Raw genomic sequence first — 20,135 nt, 5'->3', positions numbered from 1 at the left:
TACCACCTACCGTATTACGAGTCCATTATATCCTATGGAACTCGTAATACGGTAGGTGGTATATCCGCCACTTTTGGGACGGTTTAACACCGTCCTCCAAAGTTAGAATCAGGCCCCTAGTTTCTCCCATTGCATTTTATGGGATTTCCTACTGTTTGCATTGCTCTATGACTATTTACTTGTCTAATTTTGGTGTCTATTGTATATATTGTGTATAATACTTACCAAGGAGTATTGTCTCTAAGATATTTTTGGTACTGTACAGGTTCAGAGACACCCATTAGGGATAAATCCATTGAGGTTCAAGCTTGAACAACCTTCAGTCTTAAATAGGTGCTACCTATCTAGCTGGGGAGGAAATCCTCAATACCATGGACATCTCTGTATATAGTACTGGGGTGCCTTTAGCACCTGGTGGGACAGAGATACTCAGGAGGATCCATAATTTAGTTCCTGACCAAATGTTGGTGGCCCCATGTTGTGCCTGGCTCTCATTGTACCACTGAGACTGCTGGATTTGGGCGGCAGCACCACCAGGTTGTGGGGTCTGAGTCTAATTCCACACTGTATGACAACTGTCACCCTAACCCTTTTGGGAAGCTAGCAGTACCTCACCAGCACCTAGCAGTGGTGGTGATTTGTGGCAGCCAGGCGCATGACTTTCTGAGTTCTCAGGGAAATTGCGGTGTTACAGATCGCCCTTTTCTCATCTTTTTCTCTCAGTTACATTTGTCTCACACATGCAAAGACAGACAGAAGCAAAATTGGTTTAATATACTTTATTGAATCAATTGCGTTTTGGATAAAATGGCATGTACTGCAATTATTAGGATAATAAAACATAATAATAACACAGTGGTGACAAAGAAAGTAAAACACAAGAAAAGTACTACCATAGTGTCAGTATGCTAGGTGTTGGAATTCCTACCTATGCTTATAAAGTACAATATTAGAGCACAGCACTGACATCCCTATTCCGCCCTTTAGGATCCCTAGGAAGAATCCATCCCTCATACCTGAGTTTGGTAGTAGCGAAGAGGGCTAATGGTCTACTGAGAGTTCTCTCCCATGTAGGCGGAAAAGACATCAAGTCTCAGCAAACAGCTGCACTGAAGTGACAATGCAGGGGCAATTATTCTGGCTGGAACTCTCCCTCTAACGTATAGAGGGTAGTTTTATGATAAAACAGCTGTGTTCTGAGAAAAATGCTGTAACGTAAAAACATGTATGTTTCTCATGAAGTGACAAGACTGTGGTATTCCACTTTGTACTGACAACATTATCGGGTACAGCCTTGAGCAGAACACAGATCGAGAATGTCAGACTAAAAGGGATGAAAACAGTTTCTGTGCTAAAAGTGTATGAGATAAAAGAAGACAAAACATCACTGCAGAAGAGAGCTTCTGCTCATAAAATAAAATGAATAAAATTGATTGTTACTAGGCTAAAGGGCACACGCAGCAGGTCTATAGCTACAATAACTTGCACATAAAAGTCACTAAAATAACTTCACGACAATCCTTTCACTCTATCCATCTATCATCCACCCTTTGACACATCCCAGTATCAACCCTTTCACTCAGCCATTCATTCTCACACCAATCCATTCACCCTTTGTCCCATCCATCCACCCATTCATACATCCTTCCATTTATCGTTTAACTCAGCCATTCATCTTTTCACTCATCCATCTATTCATCCATCCATCAATTCACCCTTTCCCTAATCCAACCATCCATTCTTTCATCCAGACATGCATCTACTGTGCCTTTTACTCATCCATACATTTGTACTCTTCCATCTTTGCATACATCCCTTTACTCATCCATCCTTTCATTCATCTAGCCATACTTTCACTCCATACATCCACTCATCCATGCATTTACCCTACCGCTCATGCATTCATTCTTTCACTAATTCTACCATCAATCCATCCTTTCTTTCATCATCCATCAACCCAGCAATCCATCCCTCAAACCATCCACCCTCCCTTTCACTCATAAACCCTTCCTGCCTTTTACTCTTTCATTCTTAAGTCATCCTATCACTCATTCATCCATGCATCTATCCATCCACCATTTCATCCATCCATCATCCACCCATCCATCCATCTTCCTTTCATATTCTCACCCTCCCAAGTTAATTATGAGCCATTGTCTGAAGAGCTGCATCCAGAAGAGACCCTTGAAGAACCTCAGCCCCCCTGTAGCTGCTACAGCGGGGGAGGAGGTTGACAAAGCCCCTGATGCAAGCAGAAGCTTAAGTGCACACTTACCTCCTAGCCCACTAGTGCAATTTTTGACTGCAGCTGGTTCCTTCCCTCTGTTCGGCCTCTATGGTCGAAATAATGAGCACTTTGTCGTGCTCAGCTTCATAATGTTTTTTCAAAGTGAAACCAAATACAGTACTAAACATGTGTTACTGCCAGGAGAGTAGCCCCCTGAACACCTCCTAGAGCCTGCACTTCTGTGATGACAAAAAGGTATTGCCACCCACTCCCTCCTTGTCTCATCGACCTGCCCCACCCCAGCCATTGAAGTAGATTGAGTTTTGTAAATCGTCACAGGGCCACTGTTTATGCGCCCCAAAAGCAACTGAATCACTATCTTTCTAATTCAGAGCTCCCTCTCATGTAATGTCACTGCTGTAACTTGTGCCTACAGGTCAAAGAAAACCTTGCCTGGCGCTTGTACAGTAGGACATCTGCATAGTTCACTAGAGTTCACCCAAGGGATTCAGCACACTGTCTCAGAGCAGTGATTTATTTTCAGCTGCTCTGTGTTTATTAGAGTTGAGAGCAAAACGATTTGTCCCTGGTGTAATCTCTCTGTGGACTTTTCAACCACACCCATGTCACGCCCATCAGTTTGGTTGGTTGGTAGGCTTACCATTTAAAATTCAGTTGATTTCATTAGTGAAAGGGATGCATACCTCATGCCTTTTCTTGTGTTTAGCCTGCCTCGAGGGCACCGGCTAACTACTGAAAACATATGAGGCTCCCTGTTTTCAGTATGGTTTCTGGACTACTTTTTCTCTTTAATTCGTAGGCAGTGAGATCTCGCTGGGCAGTTGTCAAGCGCTTTACGTGACATCGACCCTGTTACATGGATATTTGCACTTTTACAGGTTGCATGGATAATTGCACTTTTGCTGATATGTTTCACTGTGAACTAATTTCTGTTTCCTTTTGTGTTTCTGCTTTGTGCTCATGGAGGCCATCTGCTCGCTTATGTGAAACTGTTTTACTTTTCATTTTCAGTTTATGTGGCAAGAAAAGTACGGTTGGAGTTTACAACACTCATAGCTTTAACTTGAGCAAACACGCGATCCATTGCATTGCAAATGTTTGTTTCGCTGTTCTTGCCTCTCCCCGGAGGGTGGCAGGGCAACACCTCTTTTGCCCATGAACATCAGTCTCCCCTGCCCAGGGGTCAGAAAACTCTGACCCGCTCAGAATCAAGGCGTTCCACTACAATTAATACATGAAGACAATAAAGCAGTGATATTTCTTCTTGTTAGATGTATTTAGTTTTGTCACCACTTGATTACAATTAGGCATTGCAGGCTTTTAAGTGTTACAATAGTATTACACATTTACAATTAACACATACCAGTTCGTTTTGTAGCTAACCTACATACACAAAAATTAACCAGGAAAAATACATATTGATCACAAAGTATGAAATGGATATTAACAGATATATGTTGGACCAAGAAGGACATTGAAGTGCAAGTACAAAATGAAGTTACGTTTTCCATAATTGGTTTGGATTCTAGTACATCCATTCAAAGAAACATAGAAGACAATCGCCACCCAGCATTAGCATGGAAACGGTCTACACTGATGCATCCACTTTGCACTGATCAAGTTAGACATCTTTTGAACCACAACTCTCATTATCCTCCCAGATGAGCCTTATTGGCAGGTGTTGAAGATCCTTCATTTTTTCCTTAAACACTTTGTCAAATTTTTCATTCTGAGCCACTGTCATTAGATTTTTCCAGTCTCCAATTTTACCTAAATTAAAAAAAAAGGACACAAAGCAGTTTAGTCACTAGTCAGAACCACATACAGTGCAGCCTAAATGGAAGACGGTCAACACAAGTAAAGACTATTGGTTCCTATTTATTTATTTTTCACAAATGTGATTATGTCAAAAAGAAAGATACTTTCATTTTGCCAACAGACTAATTAAACAGAAGTGTGACAGGATGGTATGGTATTCATGGCATTGACTTAGTGAGTAAAAAGGTATATGGCAGGGTATTCACCACTGTGGTCTGGTCATATTCATATAAGTATTAGTGTTCAAAACAGTGACCTTGGGTGTGTGAGCTGTTTGCTCATGGGTTATAGTAAGAGCGTTTTGCGAAATAATTACACATCTTCTAGGCTGAAAGACATTCCCATTGACATGCGAATGGACATATATGTCTGTATGTGTGTCCATGGTGTTCGCTGGTGGTGCGCACCACTTAATATGAGTAAAGCAGATTATGGCCCTCATTCTGACCCTGGCGGTTCCCTACCTCCAGGGCCAACGGGGGCGGGAGCACCGCCGACAGGCCGGCGGTGCTCCCTTGGTCATTCTGACCGCGGCGCTTTGGCCGCGGTCAGAACGGGAAAACCGGCGGTCTCCCGCCGGTTTTCCACTGACCCTTAGAATCCTCCAAGGCGGCGCAGCTCGCTGCGCCGCCGAGGGGATTCTGACCCCCCCTACCGCCATCCTGTTCATGGCCGGAAAGCCGCCATGAACAGGATGGCGGTAGGGGGGGTCGCGGGGCCCCTGGGGGCCCCTGCCGTGCCCATGCCCATATCAAATACTATTGTTGAGCGGCAAGTAAATGGGTCTCTTTATAGTTTACATGTGTCTTGCTTTGAAACTATCTTTTTGCAAGCTATCCCAGTTTTTTTTATGGAGGTTTTACATGCTCACCTCTAGATAGCTGGGGCATGCTGAACAGCTCAAAATTACCTTGGCCCTTCCATAAAAATTGAAAAATAATAATTTTGCAACGAAATTGGCGTACTTTATCATTTCCTTTTTCAGCTGAAATGTATTCAAAAACGGGACAGGATGCACAAAGGTTAAATTCCAGTTTGAAACCTGCAGAAGAAGTTCCCCCGAATAAAATTTGGAGCAAAACCACAAGCCATGCTTTGAAACGGGAATGTGTTTAAAATATCTGTTTTCATACATAGAAAAGCTGTTTTGTAATTAAGGTGTCAGATTTCACACACTTGTACAGCAGCTGTCTAGTCACGTAAAGTTGTCACGTTAAAAAAGTTGAGCTGCTTAAAAGAGAAAACTGAAAAATAAATTATTCTACTACATACATTCAAAAAGCTAACATGGGTTTAGAGACTATTTTGTGAAAATCTATTTTTACAAGTAGCTTTTTGGAAATAGATAAGCTTTGTATTTCTGCACAGAGCAGGCAAACAGTATAAATACATTCACAACCACATAGCATTTTTGTTATTTGGTTTGCTAAAATAACTTTTGGAAAGTTGTCACTTAACAAGCTTAAAAGTGTACCCAGTATGAACAAATGTCCTAATACTTTTACGCCAGGATACCCTCCCCTATAGACTGTTACATCCAGAGACATAACTTACACAGGAAAGTGGATTTGTCTTGCCATCAGCAGACTGGTAGGCCATGTGCGTAGCATGCAGGAACTATGCCCCGTCTGCTTTGCCTAGAACTTGAGGCCAGCGTCTCCACGCTTGTGGTAGCCCAGAAGCTAAGACAGAGTCATGCATTGAGGCATTGAGTCCTGCTGATTTAGAGATTGTAGGAGGCTGGCCTGGTTTGTAGTGGGTACCTTGGGTACTTAAACCTTATATCAGGTCCAGTTATCCCTTAATAGTGAAGTAGTAGTGTTCTAGCAGCTTAGGCTGATAGAGGTAGCTATAGCAGAGCAGCCAAGGATGAACTAGGAGACATGAAAACTCATGCAATACCACTCATAGTTAACAGTACTTATACACAAGTAAAGACAATACTCAGTGTTACCAAAAATAAAGGTGTTTATTTGGATGACACAGTGCCAGAAATATCTTAGAGACAATACTCCTTCTGGAGGCAAGTATTATACACAATATATACACTAGGAACTCCTAACGTGTCCCAATCTTGATAATTTACTCACTCTGGGACTCGTTTTAGGCCAATTAATTTTTTGACCCTGATTGAAGTCTCCTTAGAACGAGATAGCTACTCAACATGTCAATCAATAAGTCAATAATCTCATCAATATTCACAATAGCAAGTCAATCAAAGCAATCAATGACATCAATAAGACTCGGAAACCACCATGACCTTTCTGTCATGAATAACTAAACCAGATTTAGCAAGGTTTATGATATTTATTTCCTATTGATTACAATTCTACTAGCAAGTTTATTAGTCTCAAAACCAGAAAACACATCAACATTGTCGTAATATGGCAACTCGAATAAGATTTCATCAAAGCAAAGATTATAAACATTAGAACATAGCACAATGTCAACATGGATTAACTTTAGCAGAATATCATTAGCGCGTTATTCAACAAAGCACAGATTCAGTCATTTGTCTATTTGCGTCATTCAGTGAACTCCTTAACTAACCTCGAATTAGCATTAGCATGTTGGGCTTCATGCAAAACAATTTAGCAACATCAATTGGAAAACGTCTAACTAAGGTCTTTTTCAAAAGAAGCAGTTGGTACCTAGAAAGGAAAGGCAAACAGTCAATTACATTTGCATCATTATATAGCTACCCTCCGTAATGGGTCAGCATACAGAATCAGTCTTCGTCCTCAGGACATCAGTTAATTCGCCATCAGCCAGGAAACTCAGCAAAGTTCAGCAAGACGGGGCAATAGAGGTACGTCCCTCATAAGGAGGAAAAATATAAAGCAGGCTAAGCAAAGTAGGATAAGAATGATTCAAAGAATCATACAGCAAAGTCTTTAGGCAGAGTAACAGAGTGTCTAGATAACGGCAAGAATGGCTTCTCCGGAACTCTACTTTTTCCTTATGTCAAAGGATTTTTATGCCTTTTCTGTTGTACAGTCCCCTAATTCCCAATTGGGCACATTTTGGTGCACCACTATCTCCATCCAATGGTTTACCAGTCATGCCATCAAAACCATCACCTCATAACAGTTCTCACGTAGTTTATTGGTTCCTGTGATTGACGTCTCCAAAGGGCAGAATGTCCGGTATGATTTCATGTTCTTGTGGTCCTCTCACATCCCCATTCAGTAGTCCCATTGTCTGTACCGGTTTAGGCAACCTTGTACCTGTTGCAAGTTTACACTGTTGCATTCGGCAAAAATGGTTCCTTGAGCAAGTTGAGTTTCATGAGAACGGATCCACTACGGTTACATACATCCTCTAGCTTTTGGAAAAGTATGAGTAAATGTCCTTCAGCAAGTCAGCACACTGCACGTTAGAAAAACACATTTAATATGAAACCAGGCAGCTAGGCCTCGACTCATGCAAACTAAGGCCTACTGATTAATTAGCAAACCTTAACACATATAACCCGTAATACTAGTATAAAATCATAAATTAATTCTTCATTATTAGTCAATTTAATTAATCCTCCTATACATTGGTGGCCACTCCCCGTGGGCACATTTCAAACACACGTTTAGTAAGGCACAATAATACAATTTCTATGCGGTATCATTAAGCATTAGTTCATAAACATTTCATCTTAATTTTCATTAAAAGAGCTACGCTCTCACAATCCCTCCTCTGATGACACTTGTCATCACACAAAACCTTTCCCTTCACAACCTTTCACTTTCTTAATTCGCGCATTTCAATTTCTTCCCCCCTTTTTGACTTTTCATACATTTCTTTGAATATTTTCTCCTTTTTCTTCTCTTCTTTCCTCTTGTTACATTTTGCCAATTTTCCTCTAATTCTTTTACTAACTTTATATAATAACCATTGTCCAAATAAACAAGCTAGGACAATCAATATTCCCTGTATTATTTTTGCAAATATCCCATGCCAAATATTACTAAACCAACTTCCCACTTTAGCAAGTCCCTTTCCAACCTTTTCCCAAAGTCCAGGTTCTTTCAGCTCCTTCACATCTGTACTATCTTTTGTTAGGTTCATAAGAATACTCCTAATTTTATCACTATTGTCAGGTACAAAGGCACAACAGTGGCGCTCATTAAGCATTCTACAGACTCCTCCACTTTTCGCTAAAAGAATGTCTAAAGCAAGCCAGTTTTGAACAGTCATCGCCCTCTCCGCAGCAAGTTCAGCATCCATCAGGAGCATAGCCCCTGTGAAGTTTGTCAGCATGTTATCCACAATAGTAGACAACTTTCGAATCTTTATGGAGTTTAAGATAACTCCCACTGAAGGTATTATGGCTCCAAATATATCACCTACGACAGCAGCCGCTGTCTCTCTCTTCTGTCTAGTATGATGTAATTCAGACACTTTAGGAAACTTCTTTAAGTCATCAAATTGATAGATCTTTGGAAAAACTATTCCCAAATAACATGTCCGATACCATCCTTTAGGAAGACGGTAATAAGCATTAAGTCCACATATGTAATAGATCCCAGGGATCGCTGGATCCTATTCCTTTAACATGAACGTCCACTTAGTCTGAAACAAAAACACATGTCTGCATTCAATCGTTCCCACAAATAAAGTGTCATGATCAGATTTTGGCCTATATATACACAAAGATTTCCTACATGCAGTGCATCTATAGCTAATTTGCCTTGTGTCTTTATTGCACTAAAGCATAATCGTTTGCAAACGTTAGTTTTTCTAGTCCCTTTTCTAGTTTCTCTTTTAATGCTTTTCTTCTATCTCAGTGTGATCTAAGAAGCTCTTCTCTACAGGCGTTAGTAAGCAGGTTAGATTATTGCGATGCGCATATGCTGTCCCAAATGTCAGTGCTGGCTCAAAGAAACCCCTAACTAATTTTATGTCATGTTCCTTAGCTATTTTACTCGAAAATTCAGTTATAGGCACAAAAGTAAACACTACATCTAGGTTAGAATAGAAGTACTGAATATATTCTTGATCATACAATCTTGTTAATAACAAACTACAGCTTATCCCGTAGGTTAGTGGCAAACTATGATAGGTAACCCCTTCTTGTACTGACAAAGGAATTTTCGTGCACACATAACAATTCTTCGCATCCATTGTTTCAATATACTCATTCAACAAGCGATAGAAGACATTAGTAGATAGTTCCCTTTTTGTATTAGTTCCCTCATGCAAATATTTTGTATCCTGCTGAAACCTCTCCCATAGTGTTAGTGTAGCAGTCGCAGGAATTGAAGCACTGTTAGTCGCACTCTTATCCACCAATGGCATTCCCACAATCACACCAATAATTACTATTGCACACACAATACCCAAAATTATACTCAACCATCTATGAATCCTACCCCTATTACCATTATTTCTAATGTTACTCATGATCTGTAAAGACTCAGAGAGCAGAATAATATAAAGCAAACAATCAACTGAGGAAGAACTAAAGCACTTTTTTTTTTTTCTTTCTCGAACAAAGTCTTTTTTTGGCAAGTATTTACAGCGTTTCACTCACTCCCAGGACCCTTGTCAAATCAGGTTAGCAGCTTGTCACAATTGGTTTTCAAAGTCAATTCAGGTTAACAGTGTCACATCCGGTAATTTATCAGTCTCTTTTTCTCTCAGCTTTTCAGCTTTATTTTAAATCTAACACAATCTCTCTTTTCTGTGGGCGAATTCAGGTACCATAGTATTGACCTGGAATTTCATGATCAAAACAGAATGCCGAGAATTCTTGTTGCCACTCAGCTGATGTTGCATACGCCCATTCAGGACCTGCGTACCTTCTATTTGCAATTCTCTTCCTTTTTAATCTGCGGTCACCCTGCAACTCTCCTCACTCAGGTCCTCCCTCCTTGTGGTATCAACTTCTTCTTCTATTGTTTCGTTAATGACCACTTTCTCTTTTGCAGCTTGCGACTCTGGCCATTTATCTCCTTTCAGTGTCCTTTTACTGTTCGACTTTTCAGGTTGCTGGTCAATGCCCTCCACTTGTGCTATGGCGTTTTCTCTTGATGGATCTGCAAGTGGCTCAGGAGGAGTCTGAACACTCGGACTTCCTTCCGCCTCACCTCCTTCGCCTTCTGGGTCTGTCAGGGGATCAACTTCAAACCCATATCCGTCTGCTTCTGGGAGAACCTCTCTTCGGGTCAGTTCTCCAGGTGCCTCAGTTTAGATAGGCTCACTGTCACCCTGCTGGGTCTCTTTTGTTATTTGAGTGACCAGGCCGTCCTCAACGGGCTCTCCTTCAGTCTCAGTTCCCCTTTGATTATTCTCCGGCCCTGAGACTTCCTTTCCTGCAGCTGTTATTCTCGACAACTCAAATTCATCATCAGTTGGACATGTCACCTTCTTTGTGTGACTGGCATGGATCCAATTTGGAAGTCCTGCACATTTCACAGCAGTAGTAGTTGTCAGTATCACTTGATATGGCCCCTTCCAACATGGCTCCAAACACGACTTCCTCACGTGTTTCTTGACAACAACCCAATCACCTGGTTTCAGGGTGTGACCTGGATCATTTATCGGTGGCAGTGTGGTGGCTTCCACCTGATGAGAGAAAGAGCGGACCACGTCAGCCAGACCCTTGCAGTAGTCCAACACCATATCATCCGTGATATTCACAAGAGCATTTGCAGGCACCGCGGGCAATCTCATAGCTCGGCCTATAATAATTTCATGAGGAGACAGTCCTGTTTTCTTGTCGGTGTGTTTCTCATTGACAGCACTAAGGGCAATGCATCTGACCATTTCAAATTCGTAGCTGTGCACATTTTCGCCATTCTCGACTTCAAGGTACCATTCATCTGCTCCACTAGTCCTGATGCTTCAGGGCGGTAACTACAGTGCAACTTCTGTTCAATGTTCAGCGCAGCCCACAAGAGCTTTATCACCTCATTGTTGAAGTGACTTCCCCTATCTGTTTCTAAAGAGATTGGAAACCTGAAACGTGGTATCAATTCCCTAAGCAGCAACTTCGCTACTGTGAGACTGTCATTTCTACGTGTATGGTAAGCTTCAATCCAGTGACTGAAAATGCACACAATCACCAACACATACCTCAGACCTCCACACACAGGCATCTCAATAAAATCCATCTGCATTCTGCTAAATGAACCTCCTGCTCTCCCAATGTGGCTCAAATTCACCAAGGTCCCTTTCCCTGCATTCATCTGTTGACAGATGATGCACCTGTGACAGATAACTTCTGCAGCTTGTCTGAATTTTGGATTGAACCAATCGATTTTGAACAACCTGATCATTGCGTCTCGCCCAACATGTGCTTGACCATGGTAAAACCTCGCAAATTGTGACAAAAGGCTGTTTGGCAAAACCATTTTTCCCTCATCTGAAACCCATAAATCATCAGGTCTTTGTACACATTGCATTTTGAGCCAAGAGCGTTTCTGCTCCCTGCTGGCATGTCCCTGCAACGATTTGAACTCATCCAGTGTGTCAACCACCCTTAATGCATAACCTGAGCATGTTTCATTTTCAGTTTCAGGTACAATTCCCACTGATCTTGGAACAATATACAGTTCAATGCACAAAACCTTGCGACTTGATCTGCATATCCATTTCCCATTGACACAAAGTCTTGTGACTTAACATGAGCATTGCATTTCACCACGGCAATTTCAAGAGGTAACTGAATCGCATGCAACAATTCCTTAATTCTTTTGCCATTTTTCACTGGAGAACCAGAAGAGGTCAGGAACACCCTCTGTGACCACAACTGGCCAAAATCATGGACAATTCCAAAACTGTATCTGCTGTCTGTATAGATGGTGACTTTCAAATGTTTGGCGGCATGGCATGCCCTAGTAAGAGCAACCAATTCAGCCACTTGAGCAGAGTATATTCTTTCGAGCTAGGATGCTTCTAGGATACCAGAGATTGTGCATACGGCATATCCGTCTCTCAATACTCCTACCGAGTCTCTCAGGCATGAACCGTCAACATAAAATAACATAATCATTCTCTTCCAATTGGGTATCTTTAATGTCAGGCCTCGGTTAGGTGCACAGATCTGTTACCTCAAGACAATCATGTTCTACCTCCTCATCATCATCAATATCTGCATTTTCATTAGGAAGCAAAGTTGCCGGGTTCAACACAGTACGTCTCTTCAGAGATACATTTAGTGACCCCAGTATAATTCTCATACTTAGTCAGGCGAGCATTCATCATATCCTGAGTCTTTGTTTGGGTAAGTAGTATTTCGACTGAATGTGGGACCATTACTGTTAAGGGATGGCCCATCACTATACCTTCACACTGAGTAAGGCTTTGACCAACTGCTGCAACTGCACGCAAACGACCTGGTAAGGCTGCTGCAACTGGGTCCAAAGTAGCTGAAAAAGATGCTACTGGACGGTTTGCACCTCTATGGACCTGTGTCAGGACAGACAAAGAACAAGCATCACGTTCATGACAAAACAGTACAAAAGGCTTTGTGTAATCAGGCATACCTAAAGCTAGTGCCCTGCACATACTCATCCTCAGTTCAATGAATGCCCTCATCTCTTTCTCGGACATGGTCATGGCACCCGGGCCATCCTGAATCTCCTTGACAGTCAACCTCACCAAAGGTTTAGAGATGATCGAGAAGTTGGGAATCCACTGGCGACAGTAGCCCACCATTCCCAAAAACATTCTTACGTCCCTCTTGGTTGTCGGGTGATTCATCTGTAGTATGGCTGTCACTCTTTCTTTGGATATTTTCCTCGACCCTTTTTCAATCAGGTGGCCTAAGTACTTCACCTATTACTGACAGGACTGTAGCTTCTTTGGGGACACTTTATGTCCCTTCTATCCCAAATGATTCAGCAAGGCAATAGTATCATACCTGCAGTCATCTTTAGTTTTGGACGCAATCAATAAATCATCAATGTACTGTACTAGATTTGAACTAAAAGGCAGTTCTAATGATTCCAAATCCTTCTTCATTATCTGATTGAAAATGGAAGGTGATTCTGAAAACCCTTGAGGAATTCAACACCAACTGTAAACTTTGTGCAGGAATTTGAAGCTGAAGAGAAATTGGCTGTCCTCATGAAGAGGTACAGAAAAGAATGCTTGAGACAGGTCCACGACTGTGAACCACTCTGCATCACACGGAACCTGAAACATAATCACGGCTGGATTTGGCACTACGGGGTAACATTTTACCACAATCTGATTAACTTTTCTCAGGTCTTGGAAAATTCGAACTTTCCCAAAAGGGTTTTTCAAGACCAATTATTGATGAATTACACGGGCTGCTCATCACTTCTTTTAAGACCCCTTGCTTCACAAAGTCCGCAATTATCTGTGTCACTTGTATGAGGACATCTTGTGCCATGTGGTACTGCGGTACTTGGGGAAACACTGCATTTGGCTTCACTTCTACTTTGACTGGTTCTACTCCTTTTATCAATCCCACTTCCTTTCCTGTCAAGTCCAACACCTTCTCTGTCACTGTTCCCTGTAATTCGGTTGGCAAATCAGTCATTGTGAACATCGGGAAGAAGGTTATCAAAGGGTACTCCTCGTCTATGGTCTCAGGTTCTGAGATCTGACCATCCTCCCCTTCATCATCACTGTTTGTCTGCACTTCAATCCCTTAATTTGAACAGGTAATTGAACACCTCGTCTTACACAGCAAGTCTCTTCCCAATAGTGACACGGGACTTGAGTCACAGACTACAAACCTATGTAATCCCTGGAAGGTACCAATCACAACTTGGACCGGATCTGTAATCGGATTTGTCAGGAGCTGATTTGCTACTCCTACCACTCTTATCGTACACCCCGAAAGTGGCAACTTCGGAACCTCTGCACTTCTGACTGTAGAGCGTGTAGCTCCTGTATCAACTAGGAATGAAATCTTATGACCCATCATGTTTCCCTGTACATAGGGTCCCGTCTGATCTACTTCTAGGGACGCTGCAAGCCTGCACTTCTCACCATCTGAACAATCATCCGACCATTCATCGTTTATTCCATCCTCACAACTCAATGGGAACTGTTGTACGGTATTATTTTGACTCATTGTTTGGCCTGTGACCTATTGAGGAAGCATCAACTGTTGCTGGCCCATCGGAGCTAATGGTAACTGTATCTGATGTCTAGGTACCATGGGAACCTGCTGTTGTACTTGCTGCACTTGTGCTGGTTGCATATGCAGCATTTGTATTTGTTGCATAGACTGGAGACCCTACATCCACACCATGTTATTCTGGAAGTTCGGATTTGAACCCCTCATTCTTGGACCCCTCACATTTTGAAATGTACTGACATCATTGCTTTGTTATCCAACACCATCCTGCACCATCATCGGGCATTCCCTCTTCCAGTGTCCCACGCCCCCACACGCGTGACATGGTAACACCTTTTTCATTCCTTGCTCATCATTTTGAATCACAACTGTATTCAAATCTGGACCGCGGTTTACAAAACCTCCTCGACCTCGGCCTCTCGGTTGTGCCTGAAACATCTGGTTCCTTTACGGTTGCTGCTGGACCATCTGCTGTACTCCATTTCCCTGCATCCCTGCCTGAGCTGCTCTAATTTGCATCACCATCACCTTCTCTTTCAGCTTTTTCTGTTTCAGCTCAATCTCATCACTACAGTATTTTGCATACTGCAAAACACCTCATCAATCGGCTTCGCTTGCTAACAGATCAAATGATTCTTAATCATCTGGCTAATCTCTGGCCTGAACCCTTCAACAAATCTGAACACAAGGTGATTCATGTCTTTCGGTTCTATGACCTCAGTGCCACTATAGTGTTTGAATGCTTTTAACAATCTCTCATAGTAAGCATGTATCAACTCCTTTCCTTCTTGTGCTGTTCGATCAATCTTCTGCCAATCAGTAACTTTCGGTGACACCCTCTGTTTCAAAAACTCAATTACCTTATGGTAATACCTCATCACATCAGGAGACGGTGCTCCAGTAGCCTTGTCCCTTGTCGGACACCCCTCTTTCACTCAAGCCATAAGTCAGCTGGGACTATAATCTCGAACAATGTATTCAAGTCTTCCCAAAGACATTTCGCAAGCTTCACAAACATGTCCGTCTGCTGATACCATTCTATTGGCTTCTCCCTCAACCTGAGATAATCGTTGGTGAATGACAGAATGTCACCTCTAGACCACGGTACATGGACTAAAACCCCTCCAGCTGTTTCTCTCATTGGCACCATCTTTATTGTCCCCGTGTCTGGTGCAGCTTTTGCCTGCTTCAGTTCCGGGCAGTCACCTTTCTCTCTATCTCTCTTCTTTGCCCATCTGCCTTCCCACGTCTCTAGTGCTCCCCAAATTTGAGCACTCTGCAATATCTCTTTGAGGTGTGCCTTCATTCCAGTGGATCTCATATGATCGAAATCTTTAGGTTCAAAGTCTAACCTATAACTCCTCTTCAAGTGCTTAGTATTGTCTAAGTCTATGCCGTATTTGTCCACTGCATTCACTAACCTCTGATGCACCCTGCTCACTTCTTTAGATATTTTGGGGCACAGAAGCCTCAATTCTGCTTCAGTGTATGACTGTAACCTGTTCACTCCCATAGTTCCTTCTACCAACTCTGTAGCTTCCACCCCCAGTCTCACCAAATTCAGGTATTCCTCTCTTTCTGATCGCTCTGCAATCACTGAAGTATTCTGTGGAATGTTGAGTTTGTCCAACCACTCGTTCAATTGTTGCGCGGTTAAGCCTTGCAACAAGACATTTCCAGACTGCATCATTGGTGTCTGTGTCGTATTTGTACTCATTACCTGTGGGGTTAATGTACCTAACCATGCTTGCCTCATTGTCTCTAAAGGAACCCCAATCGGACTGAAGTCCAACAAGGATCTAGATCCTTCTGCTGTCTGTTCTCTTGGTGTCATTCCCTAGGAAGTTCCTGTGAACCCTCCTCTTATCGCTTCTTAAGTCATTATTCCCTGATCGCATACACTAGGTTTTGCCTGCACATTTAGCGGTACCGGGGGACCAACAGTAATTGGCAATTATATAGCAGCTGGTGCCTGTCCAGTTCCCAAACCCTGTGGAGCATTAACTTCCATATCTTGATTCATCATGGGTGCTGTAGCTGCTGACTGCGGTCCTGCGACCGATATAAAATTCGGAACCACCTGTTGCTGCGGCTGGGGCAGCAGTTGTGGAGTTGGCTCAATCTGTACTAACTTTGATCTAGTATATATCGAATCAGGCGGCACCATCAAGTTCGAAGTTGTCTCTAGCACTGGGACATCAGGGTAGAGCCTCTGAATTGGTGGTGACTGCAACTGTAAATGTGTGCCTGGTGCAGTAGATACACTGACACCATTCTGTATCAGAACTGTATTGCTTGTCTGTACTGTATTCTTGTTTCCCTGATTTTGTGTCGGATCTTCAGGACCCAAACTAGTACTCGGTCTGTTATTATTCATGCATATGAAAGCGGTCAATCATGTAACAACTGATTTAGAAACTCATCATCATCTGAATCATCTGCATCTGCCCAAGACTTCTGAGTCTCCTTTGGCTTACTAGAGCCCTTGTCTGTTTTCCAAGTGGTCTTCTTTCCCTGTCTCTCCGCTTCTTGAGTTATAGCCGGAAACATCCTAATTCTGTCTACTATTCCTCTTCTCCACATTTTGGTCTCATCATCCCATCTAGCCTCCGCTAGAGTCTTTTCTGCTTTTCTCATTCTCCTCACGAATTTCTGCTGTCTCTGTCGTATGGCCATTAAATCCTAAATCGCTAATGCCTCAAACTGAGCTGGTCTCGGAGGTGGTTTTTGCTCACTTAACACCCTCCGCAAATTTTACAAAATCCTTATATTGAACTTTCCGTACTCCGGAAACGCCAAACATCCCTCCTTTTCTGTCATTTTACACCACTGCTTTAGCCAAAGACATGGTGCGACTCCCTTCTCCTCCATTACGGTATAAGCCGGAGTATCCTCTGGCGGTGTAGTCTCCCTCACAATCGCTTTAATATATGCCTCTCCACTCAAAGCACTTTTTAAAGCCTTGAAAAACTTCATTTTTGCGTCTCTTATTTTATTTAGAATCTAATCAGGAAGTGACTTTAGTTACCGGAACACTCTTCGCCTACCTTCTCAACCAATTGCCTCTCACAGACGGCTGCCAATCCGTGCGAGACCCCTCTCGGCAACTGACCTATCCCAGCGCGGCTCCAATAACGTCACACTCACACACACTGCAGCTGACAAAGTCTTGCGGCTTGTCCTCCTCACACTAGAGTCACACAAAACTAATGCAATATATTGCGAGCACCTCAACAATAAACTCAAATTTGCCGGTTTACTACAGGAAGGGTAACACAATCGCTTCAGAACTTAACAGAGATTTCACTTGAAGCCTCGGCCGCTACTCTCTCCTTCTCAGATCCCGCACTAGCAAGCAGAATTCGACCCGCAAATCCTACTCTGGACTTGCCAATGGTTCGTTCTAGTGCACTTTAGAAGTTGCCAAATCTCCATCGAAGGTTCCATTCACACATTTGACTCAAACTCGACTCGTCAACCACGCCCGATTGACCTATTAAACCGCACAAATTCAAACATAAACCAAGTGTCTCATACACTTATCAATATACTCCGGAGTCTCAGACCACGACGGGTCCGTACATCAACAACAACCACATGGACAATTTTGGAGCACAAAGCGCCACACTCACATGAAGTTCGACGACTTCCCTACTCTCATACTGCGGAGTACGCACACTCCTACTAAAACATTACCTGGCCTAATTCTCACAAACCTCACAATTCACCTGCGATATGCATAAGCTGAGCAAGCGCAAATTCTACGTCACACATACTATCACTAGAACGCCGAGAACATACCCAACTCACTTAGGCAAGCGCCGAGATTCTGGGAAAGTCATAGGGGATTTAGGGGCACATCATATCTCCGATTTGCATTATCTCGAAAAAAAATTCTAAACAATGGTCCCTTGTCCTAGGGACCCAAAGGGCCAAAACCGTCCTCTGCTACCAGAACTGCTAACGCGTCCCAATCTTGATAATTTACTGACTCTGGGACTCGTTTTAGGCTGATGAATGTTTTGACCCTGATTGAAGTCTCCTTAGAACGAGATAGCTACTCAACATGTCAATCAATAAGTCGATAATCTCATCAATATTCACAATAGCAAGTCAATCAAAGCAATCAATGACATCAATAAGACTCGGAAACCACCATGACCTTTCTGTCATGAATAACTAAACCAGATTTAGCAAAGTTTATGATATTTATTCCCTTTTGATTACAATTCTACTAGCAAGTTTATTAGTCTCAAAACCAGAAAACACATCAACATTGTCGTAATATGGCAACTCGAATAAGATTTCATCAAAGCAAAGATTATAAACATTAGAACATAGCACAACGTCAACATGGATTAACTTTAGCAGAATATCATTAGCGCGTTATTCAACAAAGCACAGATTCAGTCATTTGTCTACTTGTGTCATTCAGTGAACTCCTTAACTAACCTCGAATTAGCATTTGCATGTTGAGCTTTATGCAAAACAATTTAGCAACATCAATTTGGAAAATGTCTAACTAAGGTCTTTGTCAAAAGAAGCAGTTGGTACCTAGAAAGGAAAGGCAAACAAACAATTACATTTGCATCATTATATATTTACCCTCCGTAATGGGTCAACATAAAGAATCAGTCTTCGTCCTCAGGACATCAGCTAATTCGCCATCAGCCAGAAATCTCAGCAAAGTTCTGCAAGACGGGGCAATAGAGGTACTTCCCTCATAAGGAGGAAAAGTATAAAACATGCTACGCAAAGTAGGATAAGAATGATTCAAAGAATCATACAGCAAAGTCTTTAGGCAGAGTGACAGAGTGTCTAGATAACGGAAAGAATGGGTTCTCCGGAACTCTACTTTTTCCTTATGTTAAAGGATTTTTATCCCTTTTCTGTTGTACAGTCCCCTAATTCCTAATTGGGCAAATTTTGACGCACCACTATCTCCATCCAATGGTTTACCAGTCATGCCATCAAAAACATCACCTCATAACAGTTCTCACGTAGTTTATTGGTTCCTGGGATTGACGTCTCCAAAGGGCAGAATGTCCGGTATGATTTCATGTTCTTGTGGTCCTCTCACATCCCGGTCAGTAGTCCCATTGTCTATACTAGTTTAGGTGACCTTGTACCTGTTGCAAGTTTACACTGTTGCATTCGGCAAAAATGTTTCCTTGAGCAAGTCGAGTTTCATGAGAACGGATCCACTACGGTTACATACATCCTCTAGCTTTTGGAAAAGTACGAGTAAATGTCCTTCAGCAAGTCAGCACACTGCACGTTAGAAAAACACATTTAATATGAAACCAGGCAGCTAGGCCTCGACTCATGCTAACTAAGGCCTAGTGATTAATTAGCAAACCTTAACCCATATAACCCGTAATACTAGTATAAAATCATACATTAATACACAAATTCTTCATTATTAGTCAATTTCATTAATCCTCGTATACATTGGTGGCCACCCCCGTGGGCACATTAAAAACACACGTTTAGTAAGGCACATTAATACAATTTCTATGCAGCATCATTACGCATTAGTTCATAAACATTTCATGTTAATTTTCAATATAAGAGATACGCTCCCACAACACCAAAATTAGACAAGTAAATAGACATAGAACAATGCAAATAGTAGGAAATCCTAAAGAATGCAATGGGAGAAAATAGGTCTTGGGGCAACACAAACCATACACTAAAATAGTGGAATGTGAATCACAAATTCCCCCCTAGACAAGTGTAGTGTGTGCAGAATACAGTAAAGGTAGGTAAAGTACCCAACCCCAGAGCCCAGAAAAGCAGGAGTAGAGTACTGCAAGTTTCCTTAGGACACACTACACCTCGTTTTTGGGATTTTGCAGCAGCCAACCAAGTCTGCAAAGAACAACTGCTGGTTTATTGGACCTGAAGACCTGCTAAGGAGGGGGACCAAGTCCAGAAGTCGAAAGATGTTCCAGGAAGGACAGGAGCCCCTGCCAACCCAGAAGAGGGTGCAAAAGAAGAGTCCCCAGTTAGTAGAAGACT

The 20,135-nt window shown here is 42.3% G+C and overlaps 1 protein-coding gene across 1 annotated transcript in view; it reads right to left on the bottom strand.

Moving 5' to 3' along the window:
- Window positions 1-764: 764 nt before the first annotated feature.
- LOC138296318 (amine sulfotransferase-like) overlaps window positions 765-20,135 on the bottom strand; it is a 499,213-nt gene continuing 479,842 nt past the window's right edge. The window contains exon 8 of the mRNA XM_069235354.1: window positions 765-4,018. Within this exon, the coding sequence (XP_069091455.1) occupies window positions 3,870-4,018 (149 nt within the window). The 3' untranslated portion in view covers window positions 765-3,869. The remainder of the gene's footprint in view (window positions 4,019-20,135) is intronic.

This window comes from Pleurodeles waltl, chromosome 5, assembly GCF_031143425.1.
Source record: "Pleurodeles waltl isolate 20211129_DDA chromosome 5, aPleWal1.hap1.20221129, whole genome shotgun sequence".
NCBI lineage: Eukaryota > Metazoa > Chordata > Amphibia > Caudata > Salamandridae > Pleurodeles > Pleurodeles waltl.
This window is presented reverse-complemented; position numbering and strand designations above follow the sequence as displayed.